A 21694-nucleotide genomic window follows, 5' to 3' on the forward strand; every position below is an offset into this window, starting at 1 on the left:
TGAAACTTGCCCAACTTGTTTTTCGCTTCGTGTCTTTTGCTTTTATCATTTTTATTTTTCTAGTTTGGCTGAAAAATCGTACATTTTTATTTTGTATGACAATAAATAACATTTGTACGCTCATCAATCACGGCCAAAAGCCTTGACATGTTCAAACTTCCTGGGTTTCCATGACAACGCGGTGTTGGACTTGTTCAGTAACGATGTTTGTATTTATGTGTAGCTGACCAATGAGCTCGCAGCTTTTATTCTTGTAAACACGGTTGTTTTACAAGAATAAAAGGATCAATAAATGTCATAATTAGGACTCTTTAACACGTTTACATGAAGCACAGGATCTGGAGCTTGTTGTTTTTAGCTGTACGTGATTATTGATCATCGATCATGTCATTTCAATAACATCAGATACACACACACACACGCACACACACGCTCGCACACACACGCTCACACACACACACACACGCGCACACACGCTCACACACACACGCTCACACACACACACACACACGCTCACACACACACACACACGCTCACACACACGCACGCACACACACACGCTCACACACACGCTCACACACACACACGCACATGCACACACTCACACACACGCACGCACACACGCACGCACACACGCACACACACACGCAAGTCTGAATACCGACGGTGTTACCAGTTATGACGTCATCCCGGTGATGCTAAACATGTCGTGTGACTACTGGAGGACAGGACGCACACGCACGCACACACGCACGCGCGCAGATAGTCACCTCCCAAGGTGAGACGCCAGTCAGTCAGGCTTCACGCCGACCCCCCCTCCGTCCTCCCGCCGCCTTCAGCGCACCCTGAGCCGCGTGCATGGCCGAGAGAGTCCCGGTGCGACGGTCCCGGTGCGCCCGGTCGGAGAACGGTTCCCCCGCAGAGACGAGATGAAGAGGAGGAGGAGGAGGAGGAGGGATGTACACTGAATGCATAGTGCGTGTGCGTGTGCGTGTGCTGAATAGCAGCAGAGCTCTTTTCCCCATGGTCCTAAAGCCCCTCAGCGATCATTAATCATGAAAAGTGATTGATCAACGAGCTCCTCCGTGATCGGTAGTGATCGGCACTGCCGCGACGGTTCGATGACTGAGATGCAGTACTTATTCCACAGGCCTACTATTAGAAACGTGTAATATCGCACTAGCATGAGGTATTTCAGTAGATAATAGCAGTACTCCGGATGAGGTTGGACTCCGCCCCTTGTCAGCGGTTCTGTTCATGACTTTTATGGACTCTCCAGGCAGTCGGATTAAATCCTTCTGGAGACTTTGATTTCCTCAAACAAATAGTTTCCTTTCTAGTATATGTTAAACTCATCTTCTCCAGGTGTTTAGCAGAATGTTTTACTGTGAAGTAGCTCAAAGGCTGTATTTTCATTCCTGCGTGAACTCCTCTGGGTCGCACCCGGTGGGATGGTTCTGGGTTCTGGGTTCTGATCCTCTCTGGCTCTGGGATCTCCGGCTTCCTCTCACCACCAAAACACGCAATGTCGGAAATATTGAGGAGTGTAAATTGCTCATAAATTGTGATGAGTTGTTTTTCTTTCAGGTGGTCCTGCAAAAAGAACCATCGACTCTCCAGATTCATTTATCTTTTGGATGTTTTACGGCTTCAGATTTTACGATTTCCTGTAAATGAATACATTAAAAACTGTAAAATGGATGACTAAAACAAGAAAGAGAGGAGCCTTGGTCATAGAGTTTAATTTATTTGTGGCTCTCATGACATTGGAACTGACAGCATTTACCCACCCAACACGGCAGGGGGCGGTACGCTCCTCTCAAAACAGACGAGGAAGAAGAAAGAGGACCCAGCACGGCAGGGGGCGGTACGCTCCTCTCAAAACAGACGAAGAAGAAGAAAGAGAACCCAGCACGGCAGGGGGCGGTACTGTCCTCTCAAAACAGACGAAGAAGAGGACGCCGACGCTTTGACTGTCACTGTGCGCGTTCCACTGGTGGATACCCGGAACGCCCTGACGAGCAGGCTGGGAAACGAAGCTCTAGAGCGCAGGAGAAAGCAGCACCCCCGGGGGGAGACAGAAACGAAGGCTAGCGTCCGCGACACGGCAGGTAAGCCGGACGCAGCTCGCACGGAGCCGGGCTTGTGGCGGTCAGGTGTGACCGGGGCGGACGCCTGGACAGGCCTAGCGCGGCTCCTGTCATCCATAGCTAATGTGCTCACAGTCACCCCGGGATGCGATCGATGATGATGATGAATATATTTATTAGATAGAATGTTAGAGTACAAGTACAGTCACACAGTAGCATGTATTACAGTACAAGTACAGTCACACAGTAGCATGTATTACAGTACAAGTACAGTCAAACAGTAGCATGTATTACAGTACAAATAACGTCAAACATCCTGTCTAAGAGGAGCATTTCAAAAAAGCCCTTGCGGGCTTGTTTCCGTTGAAAGTCCTTCGTACATAAATCATCCACAAAAAACAATACAAATAACAATACAAATAAAAATAAATCCAATATTAAATTACGCAATTGATGCAACGTAACATTAGAAAGACAAAAATAAAATGTTATTACACCGCCAGTGCAAACTAACAATTAATCTAAAATAAATTACACCACTGATGCGAGATGACAATAAATAACTTACATAAATTACAATAAATTACTAAAGCAATTAATACGTACATCAAACAGCGTTTGATGTAACGATTGTTCGTGTCGTGTTTGAAGTGTTATTACGAATCCAAATAAAATTAGGGTCGGACCGTAAAAGATAACAGTCACGTTTATTCCCAGAATTGACGTCCAGTCGAGCAGAATATTAATAAAGTCTAAACCTGCCGAACATCCGCTACCAGTAACCAGCTAGCTAGCGAGCTAACGATGCAAGCGTTGTCAAAGCTAACCAGAGGCTAGCTAGCGTTCACCGCTGGTTAGCATCAGGTTGTGGTTGACATGTCGGGTCTGGACTATTTCCTGAAACGGAACCACTTCTTAAGCGGTAGCCAGTGTAGCATTACATCAGTCAAGCTATGCTAACGTTAGCGTTAGGCTATCGGACTGACCGAAGGAGAAGCTAAGGCCGTTAGCCCTGCAGGGGCCTGGAGTTCCCGTCGGTCCGGAGACGCCGGCTCTCTCCGGGCGGAGGAAGGGGCGACGCACCGCCAGGAGGAGCGTGTTTTCACCGGGTTCTGACCTCCTGCCGGCGCTTAGTGTTGGAGGATGGAGGAGATTCCTCCTGCTGCTCGGTGTACGAAGCAAAAATCAGCGATAAACATCTCGACTTTTAATATTCGTTAGCGGACAAAGAAAATGTGTGTAGTTTTGATTCTTGGTATTGAAATATTATCAATAAGTATATTAGAGTAAAAGTAATTAATACTTTTAGCATTAGCGAGGTTCATACACACTTTGATGTACCAGTACTAGTAATACTGGTAATACTAGTTTGATTATTGGAAGAACTAATTAGTGCTATGGAAACAGTAAACATTCACTGTAAGCAGCGGTGGTTGAAGTACTTAATTTCATTGCTTGAGTTAAAGTACGCACACTACTAGTGAAATACTACTACAATAAAAGTTGCCAAATCAAAAATCTACTCGAGTAAATTACAGATCCTGACCTTTTTTTTTAGCGCATTTAAGTACATTTACTTGGTTGCTGACCACCTCTGACTGGAAGGTATGTCTTGTTGAATGAATGATCCAATCAGAACAGAGCAGTGAGCTGATTGGAGGTTTAGTCATCCAATCAGCTGGATGGTGTTGGTTAAATGAAAACTCGGCGTCCTGAGAAGCTGCTGAACTTGCAGATCTAGATTTTTTTAAACGTGGTTTTCTTAAGAACCGTTTTTAAGCATTCATTATGTTATGTTTTATGTTTCCGTAGCAACCATGGTGGGAGAGCGCCGCAATGGGAACTTGCTGGTCCAGGTTGGCCCGAGGCTGCAGGCGTATCCAGAGGAGCTGATCCGTCAGCGCCGCAACCACGACGGACAGACGGAGTACCTGATTCGCTGGTGCCTCGTCACCGTGGACGACGGCTCCAGGTCAGGGGGCGGGGCCAGTGAGGCCGGCGGCGCGAGCGGCAACAGTTCTGATGTTGGAAGCTCCGGCGGCTTGTCGACGGGAGAGAGTAAACCGGAGAACATCCTGATGTGGATGTCGACGGAAGACGTTTACGCCAGCTGCCCCACCCTGCTCGGGAAGAGGCAGATGGATGCGCAGCGCCCCCTGCAGGAGAAGCAGAAGGGCAGCCAGAGGAGCGGCGAGCATCCGGCGGGCGCCACGTTCGACGAGGTGGAGCTGTCGGACATGAAGGAGGACGTGAAGAACCTGGTGCGCCGAGCCAGGATGCAGATGAGCAAGAAGAGCGACTTCTCCATCAGCATCACGCACACCATCCACGTGCTGAGCGCCTACGCCAGCATCGGCTCGCTGGTGGGCGTGTTCAAGGAGACCGGCGCCCTCCACCTGCTGATGGAGCTGCTGTGCAACAAGGAGACGCAGACCAGACGCAGCGCCGGCAAGATGCTGCGAGCGCTGGCCTCGCACGACGCAGGTAACCCGGCGTGCTGCGCTCCGATTGGCTGGCAGCGCAGTGCGAAAGATCGGCTGAAGGAGATTTGATTGGATGATGTTGCTGTTTCAGTTTAAGAGAGAGAGTGAAGTAACGCAGAATGTTTGGGGCCTTTATTCTACTTCATCGAGTAGGACGACTAATAATCCGGTAAAAGTCTTTAACAAACTGGAATAAATGAACCGGTTTCAGTTTGACTTCAGAGTTTTTGCTTCGTCTCTGACGGCTCGTCTCTCTCGTCTCGTCTCGTCTCTCTCGTCTCGTCTCGTCTCTCTCGTCTCGTCTCGTCTCTATCGTCTCGTCTCGTCTCTCTCGTCTCGTCTCTATCGTCTCGTCTCTCTCGTCTCGTCTCGTCTCTATCGTCTCATCTCTCTCGTCTCGTCTCTCTCGTCTCGTCTCGTCTCGTCTCTATCGTCTCTCTCGTCTCGTCTCTCTCGTCTCGTCTCTGATGGCGTGTCCCTCCACGTCCCTGCAGGCAGCCGGGCCTACGTCCTGCTGTCTCTCAGTCAGCAGGACGGCATCGAGCAGCACATGGACTTTGATAACCGCTACACGCTGCTGGAGCTGTTCGCTGAGACCACGTCCTCGGAGGAACACGGGATCTCCTTCGAGGGAATCCACCTCCCCCAGGTGAGCTCGTACCTGGGGGGTCGTCCACAGGCCGCGCTGAGACTGAGACGGCTGACCTTCTCCCCCCCGTCCTCAGATCCCTGGGAAGTCGCTCTTCTCTCTGGTGAAGCGTTACCTGTGCGTCACGTCGCTGATGGATAAACTCAATACAGCGGGGGCGGAGTCTGCTTCCGACAGGCAGGACCCCGCCTCCTCCGCTGCCACCTCCTCCAGTACCGCCCACCAGACGGAGCAGCTCCGCCTCCAGCGAGAGTTCGACTTCACCATGGCGATGGCCAACCTGATCTCCGAGCTGGTCCGGGTGATGGGCTGGGACCGCGATCGGCGACCTCCAGATCTCTCCGCCCAGTGCCCGGCAGGAGGCGGGGCCAGCGGGGAGGAGACTGGGGAGGGGGCCTCCCACCCGGTCCTGAGGTCCATCTTCCAGCCTCGTTTCTGTGCCTCCCCCGTCCTCCTTGCCTCCCCCGTTGCTGTTGTTGCCCCCGCCGCCGCCGCCACACCTTCGAAGACCAAGAAGACAGGAAACGGTTTAAAGACGCGCTCCGACTTCGCTAGCCGCGCGGCGTACGTCGAGTACGTCCAGGATAGGCTGAAGAACGGCATGATGGTCCGTATGCTGGAGGACTACGAGGAGGTGAGCGCCGGAGACGAGGGGGAGTTTCGCTACAGCAACGACGGCTCGCCGCCGGTTCAGGTGAGGAAACGCCAACCCCTCCCCCCACGCAGGAAGCGTCTTCACGTCGTCACGCGCGCGTTGTGTTCAGGTGTACTGGAACTCGCTGTCCAGGACGTACTGGGTCCACTGGCACATGGTGGAGCTCCTGGGCGCCGGCGGCGGCAGCCAGGCGGCGAAGGACACGCAGGACAAGGCGTCCTCCCTGACGGAGACGCTCAAGCTCACCGCCGGTGGGAGTCGCTCGCCGCTAGCACGCCCGGCGCCTCGCGCCTCCTCTGATCGCTCTTCCGTTGCCTCCTCAGTGAGCCAGACGTTCTTCTCCAAGCCCCCCGGGGGGCTGTACTCGCTGCCCTACCTGTCCGACGGCGTGCGGGCGGAGCCTCTCGCCCTGAGTCGGGCCGAGTGGTGGGAGGTCCTCTTCTTCATCAGGAAGCTCGACGGCGAGCAGCAGCGGAAGATCAACGGCCTCCTGCTGCTGGACCTCGACGGCCAGGTGAGGAACGCCAGAGAGCATGATGGGAAGCCGCGGAGCAGTCTGAACACACTGTCTCTCCTGCAGGAGGCGGGGCTGGATGACTCCTCCCTGATTGGCTTGTCGGTCCCCGGGGGCGTGGCCAAGAAGCTGCTCTGTTACCTGAAGCAGAAGCTCCCGTCTTCATGCCTCGGCGACCTGCTGTGTTCTCACGCCTTCAGTAAACACTACCCGAGAGGAGGAGGAGGAGGAGGAGGAGGAGGAGGAGGAGGAGGTCTGGAGGGTGAAGAGCTGCTGAGTGAGGACGGCCCGGGGGGGGGGGGGGGGGGGTCCACGGGGCCCGGCGAATGAGTCTGACTCTGGTCTGTCTTACAGCTGAAAGCCCGCTGGGGGGAGGAGGAGGAGGAGGACCGAGCTCCTCCTCCTCCTCCTCATCAGCCTCCTCTTCCTCCGTCTCCAAGAAGGCAAAGAAGGAGCATCCTCCTGATTCCAGCGGTGGAAGCCCAGAGACGGAGAGCGAACTCCCCCCAGAGGACAGCAGCAGGTACCCCGAAGACCTGGAAGACAAGATCAAAGGTGGGGCGGGGCGCGGGAGCTCTGGGGGCGGAGCTAGGCTGATGATGATGCTGATGATGGTGCTCCTCTGTCCTCCCTGCAGTGTTTAACAACCCGCGGGTTCAGGGGAACAAGACGGTGCTGGAGAAGCTCGGGGAGGTGGTGGACGTCCTGAAGAAAGGGGAGGCGGCCTCAGAGCCGTCCCAGCAACTGGCGGCAGTCCTCTTCATCAGCAGGCTGCTGGAGGAGAAGGGGGCGCAGGACAAGAACTCCACGAGGAGCGACTCCGCCCAGACCGTCAGGTGAGCCCCCCCCCCCCCCCCCAGAAACGCTGGAAGTCTCCGGGGGGGGCGGTCTGAGAGCCTCTGTCTGTCCCGGGACAGAGACAAGCTGCTGAAGCTGCTGGTGGAGCTGCTGTCCTCGTCCAGCAGAGACGTGGTGGGGGGGGCGCTGAGACTCACGCACCTCCTCCTGCAGAAGTACGAGTGGAGGGTGTCCTTCGCCACAGAGGGCGGAGTCAGAGCCGTCCTGTCCGGCATGCAGGAGTTCTCCAGCGTCCCTCACGTCCAGCAGCTGGCGCTGGCGGTGAGGGCCGCCGCCGTGCGCACGTACACAAGCACGCACGCACACACACACACAGGCACACGCACACACGCTCACACACACGCTCACACACAGGCACACGCACACACGCTCACACACACACAGGCACACGCACACACGCTCACACACACACACGTACACACGCACGCACACACACGCACAGGCACACACGCACACACACACACAGGCACACGCACACACACTCACACACCTTTCGTGCTTCAGACGCTGAAGGTCATCACCGGAGCCGGTAAACACGACCTCCGCGGCGCCGGCGGCGGCGCCCCCCTTTCCGAGTCCGGCACGCAGATGATGCTGGAGATCTTCGCCAGCATTGGCTCGGCCACGCCCGAGGGGTCCCGGGGCCTGCTGGGCGCCATCCCCGCCGCCATCGACCTCATGCTCCAGACCGAAGGGTGCGTGAACGCCGCAGGGTGAGTCTCGACCCCGCGTGACCTCTCGGTTCTGATGTTTTTCCCACGGTCTGTGCAGCTGCACGCCGTCGGTGCGTAACGGCCTGCTCGTGGTCGTCACGCTCATCTCCAACCACAAGAGTCTGGCGGAGCAGCTGGTCGCCGCCGGCGTCACCGCCGTCCTCAAGAAGTGTCTCACGCTGTCCAAGACGGAGACCATGCTCGCCATCATCGCCCTCAACCACATCTCCATGGTGCACAAGCTGGAGAGCAAAGGTGTGCCCCGCGGCGCGTGGGGGCGGGGCCAGCGGCCGCGGCTTCCTGTCCCCGGGCGTGACCCGTTTCCTGTCTGCTCAGACTGCCAGCAGCAGCTGGACACGGAGCTGCAGACGCTGGTGGTCAGCCTGAAGGAGATGATGGCCACCAAGGAGGTGATCCAGACCCTGGAGCAGCTTCTGTGTGACGACGCGTCGCAGCCGGAGGAGGAGCGCCGCCAGGTAGGCCCCGCCCCCCGCCCCCCCCGGGGAAGGACGCCGCACACGTCGTTATTTCTCCTTCCTGCCCGTCCAGGTGACCCACAGCCGGGACACCTACCAGGATCTGGTTCGCCTGATGGAGCAGCACCGCTCGGACCGCGCCGTCCAGCTCTCCATCCTCAGGTACTGGCGCTGACCTTTAACCCCCGCCCCCGCCCTCCATTGGCCTGACTGGCTGTTTGTGTGCAGGATACTGGACAAGTTCCTGGACGGCTACGCCGAGGACGTCCTGCCGTGGCACGAGGGCATCGAGCCCTGCCTGTCCTCCATGGCGGCGTTCGTCGCTGACCGAGAGGTCGGTGCCGCCCCGGCAGCAGGCGGAGCTACGCGTGACCCCGGCTCACCCGTCTGTCATTGGTCGCTCAGGTGGTCCAGCTGTTTGTCCGCTTCCTGTACCGCCTGGCGTCCCTGAACAAAGACTACGCGGTGGTGATGTGTCGTCTGGGGACCAAAGAGGTTCTGGCGAAGGCTCTGGACAAACACGGCACCAACCTGCTGCTGGTCACCGAGCTGCGCGACCTGCTGGCCGACTGCGAGAAGTACGCCAGCCTCTACAAGAAGATGACCACCAGCGTCCTCGCCGGGTGCATCCAGGTACGGCGCCCCCTGGAACCGGCTCGGACCCGCCCCCTGGAAACCGGCTCGGACCCGCGCCCCGGGAACCGGCTCCGCTCACCCGATTACTTCCTGTTTCCTGTCAGATGGTGCTGGGTCAGATTGAGGAGCATCGCCGCAGCCATCAGCCAATCAACATCCCGTTCTTCGACGTGTTCCTCAGGAACCTCTGCCAAGGTCTGCCGGCGCCGGGCACGGTTTGAGCTCCGTGTGGCGGCGGCGGCGGCGGCTTGAGGCGCCTGCTTCTGTGTTCAGGGTCCAGCGTGGAGCTGAAGGAGGACAAGTGCTGGGAGAAGGTGGAGGTCTCGTCCAATCACCATCGAGCTAACAAGCTGACGGACAGGAACTCCAAAACCTACTGGGAGTCCAACGGCTGCACCGGGTCCCACTTCATCAGCATCTACATGCACAAAGGAGTTCTGATCAGGTACCGGTCGTAGTAGAACACGCCGCAGGACCCGGCACGAGTACCCGTCCTACTGTGTGTGTGCGTGTGTGTGTGTGTGTGTGTGCGCGTGTGCGTGCGCAGACAGCTGGCCGTCCTGGTGGCCAGCGAGGATTCCAGCTACATGCCGGCCCGGGTTCTGGTTCTGGGGGGAGATGAGCCCACCAACATCAACACGGAACTGAACACGGTGAGTCTGAAGGCTGCGGGTGGACGTTGGTTCATCCTCCGAGCCCCTCCCCCCCCCCCCCCTGGGGTCTGTAGTGATTGATTATTGATCAGTAATCTGCGTGCAGGTGAACGTGACCCCTTCGGCCAGTCGTGTGGTTCTTCTGGAGAACATGACCAGATTCTGGCCCATCATCCAGATCAGAGTCAAAAGGTGTCAGCAGGTCAGGCTCCGCCCCTTCCTGTCCGCTGCCTCCACCCTCCTCTACACTGACACCCCCCCGGCCCCCATGTCCCCTGACAGGGTGGTATCGACACACGGGTCCACGGCTTTGAGGTTCTGGGCCCGAAGCCGACGTTCTGGCCCGTGTTCAAGGAGCAGCTGTGCTGCCGGACGTACCTGTTCTACAGCACCAAGGCGCACACCTGGTGCCAGGAGCTGATGGAGGACAGGATGCAGCTGCTGCAGCTCTTCAACAGGTGGAGGGCGAGGACTGGGTGGGGCCACTCGGCACGAAGGTACTTCAGGAGTACTGCTAACGCGCGTGTGTGTGTGTGTGTGTGTGCGTGTGTGCGTGTGGTGTCTGTGTGTGTGTGCGTGTGTGTGTGTGGTGTGTGTGTGTGTGTGCGTGTGTGTGTGTGGTGTGTGCGTGTGTGTGTGTGCGTGTGCGTGCGTGTGTGTCTGTGTGCGTGTGTGTGTGTGTGTCTGTGTGTGTGTGTGTGTGTGTGCGTGTGCGTGTGTGGTGTGTGTGTGTGTGTGCGTGTGTGTGTGTGGTGTCTGTGTGTGTGTGCGTGTGCGTGCGTGTGTGTCTGTGTGCGTGTGTGTGTGTGTGTCTGTGTGCGTGTGTGTGTGTGTGTCTGTGTGCGTGTGTGTGTGTGTGTCTGTGTGCGTGTGTGTGTGTGTGTCTGTGTGCGTGTGTGTGTGTGTGCGTGTCCAGACTGAACAGCGCTCTCAGGCATGAGCAGATGTTTGCTGACCGATTCTTGCCGGACGCTGAGGCGGCTGAAGCTCTGGGTCGGACCTGCTGGGAGGCTCTGATCACGCCCATCGTCCACAGCATCACACTGTCAGGTACACACACACACAAACACACACACACACACACACACACATCACACTGTCAGGTACACGCACACACAAACACACACACACACACACACATCACACTGTCAGGTACACGCACACGCACGCACACACACATATCACACTGTCAGGTACACACACACACGCACACTGTCAGGTACACACGCACGCACATGCACACGCACGCACACACGCACACACATATCACACTGTCAGGTACACACACACACGCACACTGTCGGGTATACGCACAAACACGCTCTCTTTGACCTGCTTCTGTGTCTACCCAGAATCCTCGGCGTGCAGCCCCCTGTCCTGGCTGCTCAGTGAGTACCTGGATAACACCAAGAGCGCCCGCGGCTGCAAGAGCCGGGCCGCCATCTTTAACTCCAGAGTCCGGCGCCTCACGCACCTCCTGGTCCACGTCGACACCGGCTGTCCAGACACGGAGGAGCTCAGACCGCCGGTCAAATCCAGTGAGTCTCCGCCGACCCGGCCGCCTGGACCCGCCCCCTCCTTAGTGTTCATTCATTCATTCATTCATTCATTAGTGTTACTGTTTGTGTATTATTCTCTTCCTGTTGCCAACACAAAGAACTATTGATCAGGACTGAAAAAAAAAAAACCTTCATGAAAATCTCAAAACTTCAAAAGAAAACTTGTCCCATGACCAGCGGTAAGCCCCGCCCCCTTTGGGTCCAAGTTACTTCTCGATAACTGAACGCAGAAACATGATTCACGTCCAAACTAGTCTCCAGACTCCAGGGGGCGCCACAGCAAATCAGTGTTCTCCACTTCACCCCGTCCTTCGCATCGTCCTCATATTTAGACGTTACTGTTAGAAAAGGGGGCGGGTCCAAACAAGCATTCGTTTCAATCGACCCCCTTCCAGTTCATCAGGGGTACACAACCTTTGAAGTACTGTCATTTGTCTGTGTCTCAGTGAAAACTGAAAATTCACCCGATACCAATACTCCTCTTACTAGTACTTCTACTAATATTACTGTTACTACTGTTACTTCTCTGACACGACGCATGGTGCTGTGCATTATAAATACTGCAGTATTAGTATTGACGTGTAGTAGTCTCAGATGATCCGATCTCATCCGAACGCCGTCGGTTCCTCCTCAGGGTTCTGTTTGTGGAATGATTCTGTGATGGTTCTAGATCTGATCCTCCGTGTTTAAAAAGTCTTTCTTCTTTCCAGTAGGTCTCAACCGAAGCAAAGAGATGAAGAGTAAGTAGCAGCTGAGTCAGGAGGCCATTCTTTATGTTTACGCTCTCCCGCGTTAGACGAGGACAGGAAGTCGTCGCGGCGCCCCCTGCTGTTTGAAGTGGCACCTCAGAGACTTCCTGCTTGTGTCTCTCGGCTACCTTTATTTGTAGCTCTGACCAAACCGCGGGAATAACTTTGGGATTATCTCCATTGGCGGATGACTCCGTCGTCCAGTAGGGGGCGCCAGATGACACTACCTCAATCCAACCATTAGACGGCACGTTTACGCTCCATCTTTTTATTTCAGTTTGGCCTGCATTTTGTTTTCAGGGCAGACTCCTGTCCCTGTTTTTGGGGGCGGGCTCTTGTCCCTGGGTTTTTGGGGGCGGACTCTTGTCCCTGTTTTCGGGGGCGGGCTCTTGTCCCTGTTTTTTGTGGGGGTGGGCTCTTGTCCCTGGTTTTTTGGAGGAAGGCTCTTGTCCCTGGTTTTTGGGGGCGGGCTCTTGTCCCTGGTTTTTGGGGGCGGGCTCTTGTCCCTGGTTTTTTGGGGGCGGGCTCTTGTCCCTGGTTTTTTGGAGGAAGGCTCTTGTCCCTGGTTTTTGGGGGCGGGCTCTTGTCCCTGGTTTTAGCTGATGCGGTTTCTTTCCAGATGGAAGACGTGGGCGTGGCTTGACTTCCTCTTTGTTTCTGGCTGCTGTCATCTCATTTCTCTGATTCCTCCAATCAGAAACCTGACCCTGCATAAACGTGTCTTCCAGACGGTAAAGACAGTAAAAACAAAGACGCGTCCGCTGCCTCTTCCTCCTCCTCCTCTTCAGCCAAACCCAGAGTGAAGAGCAGCAGCAGCATTGCAGGCATCGCCCTCTGCTGGCAGGGAGTGGTTCAGCACCAGGTATGGTTCTGCTTGAGCCTCTCCATCGAGCTGCTGCCCCTAACCCTAACCCCAACCCCAACGTGACCCCCGGCAGGTGAAGACGTTCCTGGAGGTGAGCTGCAGCCTGCCGGACTTCGTGGAGCGCTACCGGGGGCTGTACCTGCGCTTGAAAAAGGCCATGGAGGAGTTGTTCGGACAGCAGAACGCCTTCGTCCTCGCCCTGAGGCACGGATTCTCTGCCGCGCTGCTGCAGCTCTCCATCCTCAGGTCCATGCATGTGAGTGACGACGGACCCGCGTCTGGTCCAGGTGTCTCCACAAAGGCACGCCTCTGTCCCGTAATACGAGACCTGTTGTCCAGGTGAGCGAACGCTTTGCTCAGTACATCGATCAGATGATCCAGAGCAGCGGCGCTGCGAGCAGCAGCGTGGAGACTCTGGAGCGGCTGCAGCAGTTTCTGGAGCCGATGCTCTTCCTGTCGGGCCTGGAGCTCGCCAGTACCTTCGAACACTTCTACAGGTGACGCCCGCCCAGCGTGCAGACCCCTGGCCTGGAGAGTCTGGGTTTCACCGCCTGAATGTCTTCCTGCAGGTACTACCTGGGCGACCGGCTGCTGGCTCAGGGGAACGTGTGGCTGGAGACCGCCGTCATCGATCAGATCGGCAGCTGCTTCCCGAGTCGCTTCCCTCAGCAGATGCTGAAGAACCTGAGCGAGTCGTCCGAGTTGCAGCAGGAGTTTCACCTGTACCGCCTCCAGCAGCTGGACCGCTGCCTGCAGGACGACGACCAGGTCCGAAGCTGTGGAGCGACGGAACGTCCCTTTGTTGAGGGAAATGGGAACAGAAGTTTGTTTTTGGTGTGAGATTTGTCCCTTTCTATTCACCGTAGATGGAGGAGGAGTGGGCGGAGTCAGAAGAGGAGTCAGAGGTCCAGGTTCTGGTTCTGTCTCCTCGTTGCTGGGTCGTTTCGTCACCTCTGCTTCCTGGACGAACCCGCAAGACATTTTCCAGCTGAACTCGGCTCCTACCTGAACCAGTTCACCCAGTTCTACGGCCACAGTGAGTCCCGGTTCACCCGGTCCTAAGGCCACAGCGAGTCCCGGTTCACCCGGTCCTAAAGCCACAGCGAGCCCCGGTTCACCCGGTCCTAAGGCCGCAGCGAGTCCCGGTTCACCCGGTCCTAAGGCCGCAGCGAGTCCCGGTTCACCCGGTCCTAAGGCCACAGCGAGTCCCGGTTCACCCGGTCCTAAAGCCACAGCGAGTCCCGGTTCACCCGGTCCTAAAGCCACAGTGAGTCCCGGTTCACCCGGTCCTAAGGCCACAGCGAGTCCCGGTTCACCCGGTCCTAAAGCCACAGCGAGTCCCGGTTCACCCGGTCCTAAAGCCACAGCGAGCCCCGCTTCACCCGGTCCTAAGGCCGCAGCGAGTCCCGCTTCACCCGGTCCTAAGGCCGCAGCGAGTCCCGGTTCACCCGGTCCTAAGGCCGCAGCGAGTCCCGGTTCACCCGGTCCTAAGGCCGCAGCGAGTCCCGGTTCACCCGGTCCTAAGGCCGCAGCGAGTCCCGGTTCACCCGGTCCTAAAGCCGCAGCGAGTCCCGGTTCACCCGGTCCTAAAGCCGCAGCGAGTCCCGGTTCACCCGGTCCTAAAGCCGCAGCGAGTCCCGGTTCACCCGGTCCTAAAGCCGCAGCGAGTCCCGGTTCACCCGGTCCTAAGGCCACAGTGAGTCCCGGTTCACCCGGTCCTAAAGCCGCAGCGAGTCCCGGTTCACCCGGTCCTAAAGCCGCAGCGAGTCCCGGTTCACCCGGTCCTAAAGCCGCAGCGAGTCCCGGTTCACCCGGTCCTAAAGCCGCAGCGAGTCCCGGTTCACCCGGTCCTAAAGCCGCAGCGAGTCCCGGTTCACCCGGTCCTAAGGCCGCAGCGAGTCCCGGTTCACCCCGGTCCTAAGGCCGCAGCGAGTCCCGGTTCACCCGGTCCTAAGGCCGCAGCGAGTCCCGGTTCACCCGGTCCTAAAGCCACAGCGAGTCCCGGTTCACCCGGTCCTAAAGCCGCAGCGAGTCCCGGTTCACCCGGTCCTAAAGCCGCAGCGAGTCCCGGTTCACCCGGTCCTAAAGCCGCAGCGAGTCCCGGTTCACCCGGTCCTAAGGCCACAGTGAGTCCCGGTTCACCCGGTCCTAAAGCCACAGTGAGTCCCGGTTCACCCGGTTCTGTCGGGTTCGGGCAGGATTGTGTTTTCTTGGTGCTTCTGGTCTGATGACTATTAACCAATCACAGTTGAGTTTACTGAGCCGTGTGACGGGAACCAACCTGCTGCTCGTCCCGGTCAGACGACGGCCAACGGGTTCTGAGACTGTAAAAGTGTTTGACGAAGGCAGAAGCCGGTCCTCCCGGTCCTCCCGGTTCACCCGGTTCACCCGGTTCACCCGGGTTGGTGTGTCCCCATCAGGTCAGCACATCTACGGTCTGAGTCACTCGAAGCCTCGCCGTCTGCAGTGGACGTGGCTCGGACACGCGGAGCTGCAGCTCGGCTGCTGGACGCTTCACGTCTCCACGCTGCAGATGTTCATCCTGCTGCAGTTCAACAGCCACAAGGTACCAGCCCCCCCCCCCCCCCCCCCCCCCCCACACACACACACACGCAGTCCAAACTGGGACACTGTCCAATTGGTGAAGACACGGATTGCAATGATTGAACTTAGCTTAGCGTCAGCGGGGATAAGCTAAACGTGTTAGCGTGTGGCTAAGCTGCCGCGTCAGCAGAATGAAACGACCTGAGGTTCCGTGTTGCGTTCACTGACCGTCCGTTCTCTGCCGTTGAGGTTCCGTGTTGCCTTCACTGACCGTCCGTTCTCTGCCGTTGAGGTTCCGTGTTGCGTTCACTGACCGCCCGTTCTCTGCCGTTGAGGTTCCGTGTTGCCTTCACTGACCGCCCGTTCTCTGCCGTTGAGTTTCCGTGTTGCGTTCACTGACCGCCCGTTCTCTGCCGTTGAGGTTCCGTGTTGCCTTCACTGACCGCCCGTTCTCTGCCGTTGAGGTTCCGTGTTGCGTTCACTGACCGCCCGTTCTCTGCCGTTGAGGTTCCGTGTTGCGTTCACTGACCGCCCGTTCTCTGCCGTTGAGGTTCCGTGTTGCGTTCACTGACCGCCCGTTCTCTGCCGTTGAGGTTCCGTGTTGCGTTCACTGACCGCCCGTTCTCTGCCGTTGAGGTTCCGTGTTGCGTTCACTGACCGCCCGTTCTCTGCCGTTGAGGTTCCGTGTTGCGTTCACTGACCGTCCGTTCTCTGCCGTTGAGGTTCCGTGTTGCCTTCACTGACCGTCCGTTCTCTGCCGTTGAGGTTCCGTGTTGCGTTCACTGACCGTCCGTTCTCTGCAGGCGCTTCGTGTCGACGCCCTGCTGCAGACGACCGGCCTTCCTGCCGCCGTCCTGCATCAGGCTCTGCTGCCGCTGATCGGTCGGGGGGGGCCGCTGACCTGCAGTGAACCGGAACATCCCAGCCGAGGTCCGACCCCCGTCCTTCGTCCTTCGTCCCCCCCCCCCCCCCCCCCTCTGACCTGTCCGTCTGCTCGCAGGTATGCTGCAGGTGAACCAGCAAACTGCGTCCCGCAGTCTGAGCGGCGGTCCCGCGTCCGTCCGGCTGCTGCCCAGACAGACGTACCTGAACGTGGACGAGGACGCCGCGGGGACGCTGGAGAGGAAGAGGAACTACATCTACTGTCTGATCGTCCACACCATGAAGCGGGAGAAGGAGATCCACATCGACAACCTGGTCTTCAAGGTGCGACCGCCCACCTCTGTGCTTCCACGTCCCACGTCCGTGTCCCACGTCCGCGTCCCTAACACAGCCCGTCTTTCGGGCGTCCAGGTTCTGGACTCGTGTCAGAAACGGGAGGCGTCCGGGTCGCCGGGGGCGGGCCGCTTCGGCTGCAGCACCAGCGACGTGCTGTCCTGCATCATGCACGTCATCGGCAAAGGCTACGCCCGGCGCAACGAGGACAACCCCCACATCGTGGAGTTCCTGCCGGAGGACCCGTCCACGCCGCAGAAAGGACACGCCCAGTTCTGCTTCAGCCGATCGGAGAGCGGGAAGGACGCCACCGACATCAGGTGTGAGCGTGACCTCTGACCTCACACATAGAGCTCATTCATGTAGTTGCTGAAACGGAAGAAGAGCAGCATCGTCATCATCAGAAGTCTTTGTGTCCTGAGTGTCTTCCTGTCTTTCAGTGTTTGAGGCTGCTTTAAAGAATAATAACCCGAAGAAGAGATTTATCAAAGAATAATCCGTTATTAAATTATTTGAAGTTCTGCTGGGCGTGGAACTGAGCCGCACTTAAGGTGGACTGTCCTACGCACTTAAGGTGGACTGTCCTTACTTTCCTTATCGTCGGTCCCAAATTGACATTTTCTTTCGAGGACGAGAGACGTCCGTTTCTGTTCACAAACCGACAGTTAAACACAAAAATGTAAATGTTTAATCGACTAATAGAAAATAAAGACGAGATTCCAACTTTCAATCCGACTTGTTGCCTTTTTATTTCGTAATCATTAGTGAAGCACCAGAAATTAAATAGTTAAATTATCAAATCATCACTTTGTCCACAAAGAAGAATCAAACCAGGAACAAATATTTATCTGTTTGTGGCAAAAGATGTGAAGAGCTGCTGGCGTTAGAACCTCAGCTCCTCGAGGCCCAAACCACTTAAAAATAATAATTATTTCTAAAACGTCAGCGACGTTTGCAGTAAAACGTTACGTCTGTCTGGAAGTTTGAGTTTTAAAATACAACCGCCATAAATAAATACCTTAAACACAGCCTCCTTAAATAAATACCTTAAACACAGCCTCCTTAAATCAATACCGTAAACACAGCCTCCTTAAATAAATACCTTAAACACAGCCTCCTTAAATAAATACCTTAAACACAGCCTCCTTAAATCAATACCGTAAACAAACACGACCGCCTTAAATCAATCCCGAACGCGGCCGCCATGTATAAAGGGTTAACGGGTGCTCTTTGTCGCCCGCTACAGTCTGGCGGCGTCGCCGCGGCAGCTTGAGGACGGCGTTCTGGATGCGGTTCTGTTCTCGATGGGCCGGACGATGACCCAGGAGGAGGTTCGGCAGCTGATGCAGAGGACTGTCCAGCAGGTGGGCGTGTCACCAGAAAAGCTAATGGCTGCTTTGTCAGCTGACGGTCTCAGGTGTCCAACGGGGGACTTCTGTCCCCCCAGGTGTCCGAGACTTTGAGTCTGGACCTGGAGTCGGCCGAGCACTTCCTCATTCACTGCAAGTGGAACGTGGACCTGCTGGTGCAGCGGTACACCGACGACCCGGACACGCTGATCATGGCCGCCGGGCTCAAGTTCCTCAACCCTGACCCGCCGGCGAGCCCCGCCTCCACCTGCCCGGTGTGCCTGAGCCCCCGCGGCGCCGACACCAAGCCGCTCCCGCCGCTGAGCTGCATGCATTACTGCTGCCGGGTCAGACTCACACAGGGTCAGGGGTCGGGTCCGGCGCGGCTTCGGGTTCTGACGGGTTCTTGTCTTTGTGCAGTCGTGTTGGCAGGAGTACCTGACGGCGCGGATCGAACAGAACCTCGTCATGACCTGTAACTGTCCCATCACAGACTGCCCGGCCCAGCCCACCTCGCGGTTCTTCCTGAACGTCCTCAAGGACAAGGACACCATCGCCAAGGTAACGCCCCCTCACATGACCGTGGCCCCACCCCCCCCCCCGTGACGCTTCCGGCTGCTGACGATGCGTTCGCTGTCCTCCGTCAGTACCAGAGCGCCCTCCTCAGGGGCTACGTGGAGTGCTGCTCCAACCTGACGTGGTGCACCAACCCCCAGGGCTGCGACCGGATCCTCTGCAGGGAGAACCTGGGCAGCACCGGGACCTGCTCCAAGTGCTGCTGGTCCTCCTGCTTCAGCTGCAGCTTCCCAGAGGTCAGAGGTCATCACGGAATCGCTGAAAGCAAGGCGTGGTTGTGGTGCACTAACCCCGCCCCCCCCCCAGGCCCACTACCCCGCCAGCTGCAGCCACATGTCCCAGTGGGTGGACGACGGCGGCTACTACGAGGGCATGAGCACGGAGGCCCAGAGCAAGCACCTCGCCAAGCTCATCTCCAAACGCTGCCCCAGCTGCCAGGCGCCCATCGAGAAGAACGAGGGCTGCCTGCAGTGCGTCCGCCGGTGACATCACGGCGCCCGGTGGTGGTGATGATGATGATGATGATGATGGTGTGTTCCTCTGTCCTCAGCATGACCTGCGCCAAGTGTAACCACGGTTTCTGCTGGCGCTGTCTGAAACCGTGGAAACCGACACACAAAGATTACTACAACTGCTCCGCCATGGTTGGTTCTCGCGCGCTCGCGTCAGTCCGTCCAATCAGAGGCCGCGATATCGATCATTGATCCGGTATTGATGCTGCAGGTGAGCAAAGCGGCGCGGCAGGAGAAGAAGTTCCAGGATTACAACGACCGATGTACGTTCTACCACCAGGCCAAGGTAACAGGAAGTGACTTCGGAGGCGGAGCTTTAGCCTGGCGCTGGAGGTGGACGAGCTTTCTGATTGGCTGGTTCTTGTCTCACGCAGGACTTCGCCGTCAACCTGGAGAACAAAGTGTCGTCCGTTAACGAGGCTCTGCAGATGAAGGCTCTGACCTTCGTCATCGATGCCTGTAAAGTCCTGGCTCAGGCTCGGAAGGTAACGCCGCCGCCGCCGGGGGGGGCGTCGCCACGCGTGCGCTCGCTCACCGTGCCCCGCGCCCCGCCTCCAGGTGCTGGCCTACTCCTGCGTCTACAGCTACTACAACCAGGAGACGGAGAAGATGGACGTGATGGAGCAGCAGACGGACGCTCTGGACCTGCACGCCAGCACCCTGCAGGTCCTGCTCGGTGAGTCCCCGCCCCCGTGGACGGCGTCCCCAGTCTGAGCTGGGCTGACTGGTTTACGCTGCTCCCAGAGGAGACCCTGCTGCAGTGCACCGACCTGGCCTCCTGTGTCCGCCTGCTGAAACCGGCGCACCTCAACACCGGGCTGGAACTGATCCGGCGCATCCAGGAGCGCCTGCTGGCCATCCTGCAGCACTCCACCCAGGTGAGACCAGCAGCTGGAACCCAGTTAGGATCTGTGCCCGGACACGGTTTCCGTGCGGCGCCGTGACAACGCTGATGTCCGATTCAGGACTTCAGGGTGGGCTACCAGTCCCGGAGCAGCCAGGAAGCTGGATCCGCCGAGGCCTCCGACCTGTCCAACCACAGCGACGCCAACAAAGCGTGAGTACCGGTCACCCGCCGGCGGGCTGGGATTGTCCCAGTTCAGCCGGTACCAACCGGTCAAAGGTCGATCAGAGGAGGAAAGACTCGTCTTGGCTTTCAGGGCGTCCAATTCTGGAGAAGCGGATAACAACAACAACACGGGACAGGAGGGTGGCGAGGAGGGCGAGGAGGACGAGGACGAGTACGACGACGAGTACGTCCCCGAGTGGCACGAGGACTACGACGACGACGACATCGACGAGGAAGACTTCTTATCCGACGACGACGATTCCGAGAGAGACTTTAGCCCCTTTGACTGAACGGCACGGTAAAAGCGAAAAACCTCCCAGACTCAGGCCCCGCCCCCTCCTTACTACCACCCAATGAGCGATCGGGAAGGACCCCCAAACTCACCTGCGTTTATTTGACTTTGTGAAGACGAAAACGACCGAGGAAACAGTTCTGAGTTCAACATTAGAATTTTGAGTAAAAAGAAACTCGTTCTGTTTCCACTCGCTGGTCTGAGACCAGATCCAAACCAGTTTGGGCCAGTGGAACGTGAAGACCAGTATGTTAAACCTTAAACCCAGATCTGGACTGCACTTTGAATGGACAGAACTTTGTTTTCTCTGGTCATGTTTCCTCTGTACCGGTCCACCTCGGGTCGGATTCTGGGGGGGGGGCGGTCCGCCTCGGGCCAGATTCGGTCTGTTTGCTTTCCTTCTGCTTCCATTGGTTCCTCCTGAGAACAGAGAAAAGGGGATTATTAATCTGGTCGGTCTCGTCGGTTCCCGTCGCTGTTGACAACCAACCCGTCCGCCCTCCTGCCTTCGCTAACCTGAAACACGCCTCACTAGTTAGTTCACGCACGTTTTTTTATGTTTCTGTGGTCCTATGCATCTGAAGCGAGCCGAGCGGTGGATTCTAAAACTGTTGGACGATTATCGGTTGCCGTTGTTCTTCCCGTCGCGGTCGTGCCGATGTTGCTCGTTCAGGTTGACGGATGCCTCGTCGAGCTCCGAGTCGCCTTTGTTCTTTCTATTTCTTTGCCGAGTCGACGCTTTCATGCTCGAATAAAACACTTTATCTCAGCCCAGTCGTCTCGAGTGTTGGCTCGGAGACGTCGTCCTCGCTGTGTCCCGGATTAATCACTACTACACTGCCCCAAGAGGTTTCTGCTGGTACTGCTCAGTCTCGTCTCCCGTCAACTTGACGGTATGAACAAAAAGTCGTTTAGGACAAACGGAGGACTCGGTCCAACTGGACAGAACTGAGTCGGAGCTTCCTGCACTTCATCGGGGACGAGGAAACGGCCTCCGAGTTCGATTCCCAGAGTCTCAGAAACCCGAACGCATCAAGTGACCCAGTTTGAGCCCGTAAAGGGGGACTTGAAGGCTGTTTGGCGCCTGTTAGATAACGGACCCGTTTCTTTTCCGTCGGTGCTTCTTCATCACGACTTGGAAACGCTTTCTGTTCATTGTTTCAGTTAAATAAATCGATGCCGGCAGCTGGAATGAAAGGAAGTCAGACTCGCCGAGAGTCCGTCAGCGGCGGCGTCC

General features: G+C 57.0%; 1 protein-coding gene across 1 annotated transcript; it reads left to right on the forward strand.

Annotated features, from left to right (window-relative positions):
- Nucleotides 1-1999: 1999 nt before the first annotated feature.
- LOC137895449 (cullin-9) lies at nucleotides 2000-21228 on the forward strand. Its single transcript, XM_068740915.1, is given in 46 exon segments — nucleotides 2000-2111; nucleotides 3903-4574; nucleotides 5068-5222; nucleotides 5299-5916; nucleotides 5987-6391; nucleotides 6458-6677; nucleotides 6746-6946; nucleotides 7029-7227; nucleotides 7309-7510; nucleotides 7754-7944; nucleotides 8021-8217; nucleotides 8299-8438; nucleotides 8512-8600; nucleotides 8667-8772; nucleotides 8844-9071; nucleotides 9179-9269; nucleotides 9348-9519; nucleotides 9622-9727; nucleotides 9834-9929; nucleotides 10010-10185; nucleotides 10644-10777; nucleotides 11080-11265; nucleotides 11997-12026; nucleotides 12764-12897; nucleotides 12974-13156; nucleotides 13240-13397; nucleotides 13470-13668; nucleotides 13767-13853; nucleotides 13855-13936; nucleotides 15321-15466; nucleotides 16248-16374; nucleotides 16445-16650; nucleotides 16738-16979; nucleotides 17906-18023; nucleotides 18107-18355; nucleotides 18429-18569; nucleotides 18656-18820; nucleotides 18891-19054; nucleotides 19135-19228; nucleotides 19308-19382; nucleotides 19471-19581; nucleotides 19655-19772; nucleotides 19841-19974; nucleotides 20062-20153; nucleotides 20195-20212; nucleotides 20257-21228. Coding segments are annotated over 45 exon segments (7851 nt in total). The 5' UTR covers nucleotides 2000-2111; nucleotides 3903-3907; the 3' UTR covers nucleotides 20456-21228.
- Nucleotides 21229-21694: the final 466 nt, after the last annotated feature.

Source organism: Brachionichthys hirsutus, chromosome 7, assembly GCF_040956055.1.
Source record: "Brachionichthys hirsutus isolate HB-005 chromosome 7, CSIRO-AGI_Bhir_v1, whole genome shotgun sequence".
Lineage (NCBI taxonomy): Eukaryota > Metazoa > Chordata > Actinopteri > Lophiiformes > Brachionichthyidae > Brachionichthys > Brachionichthys hirsutus.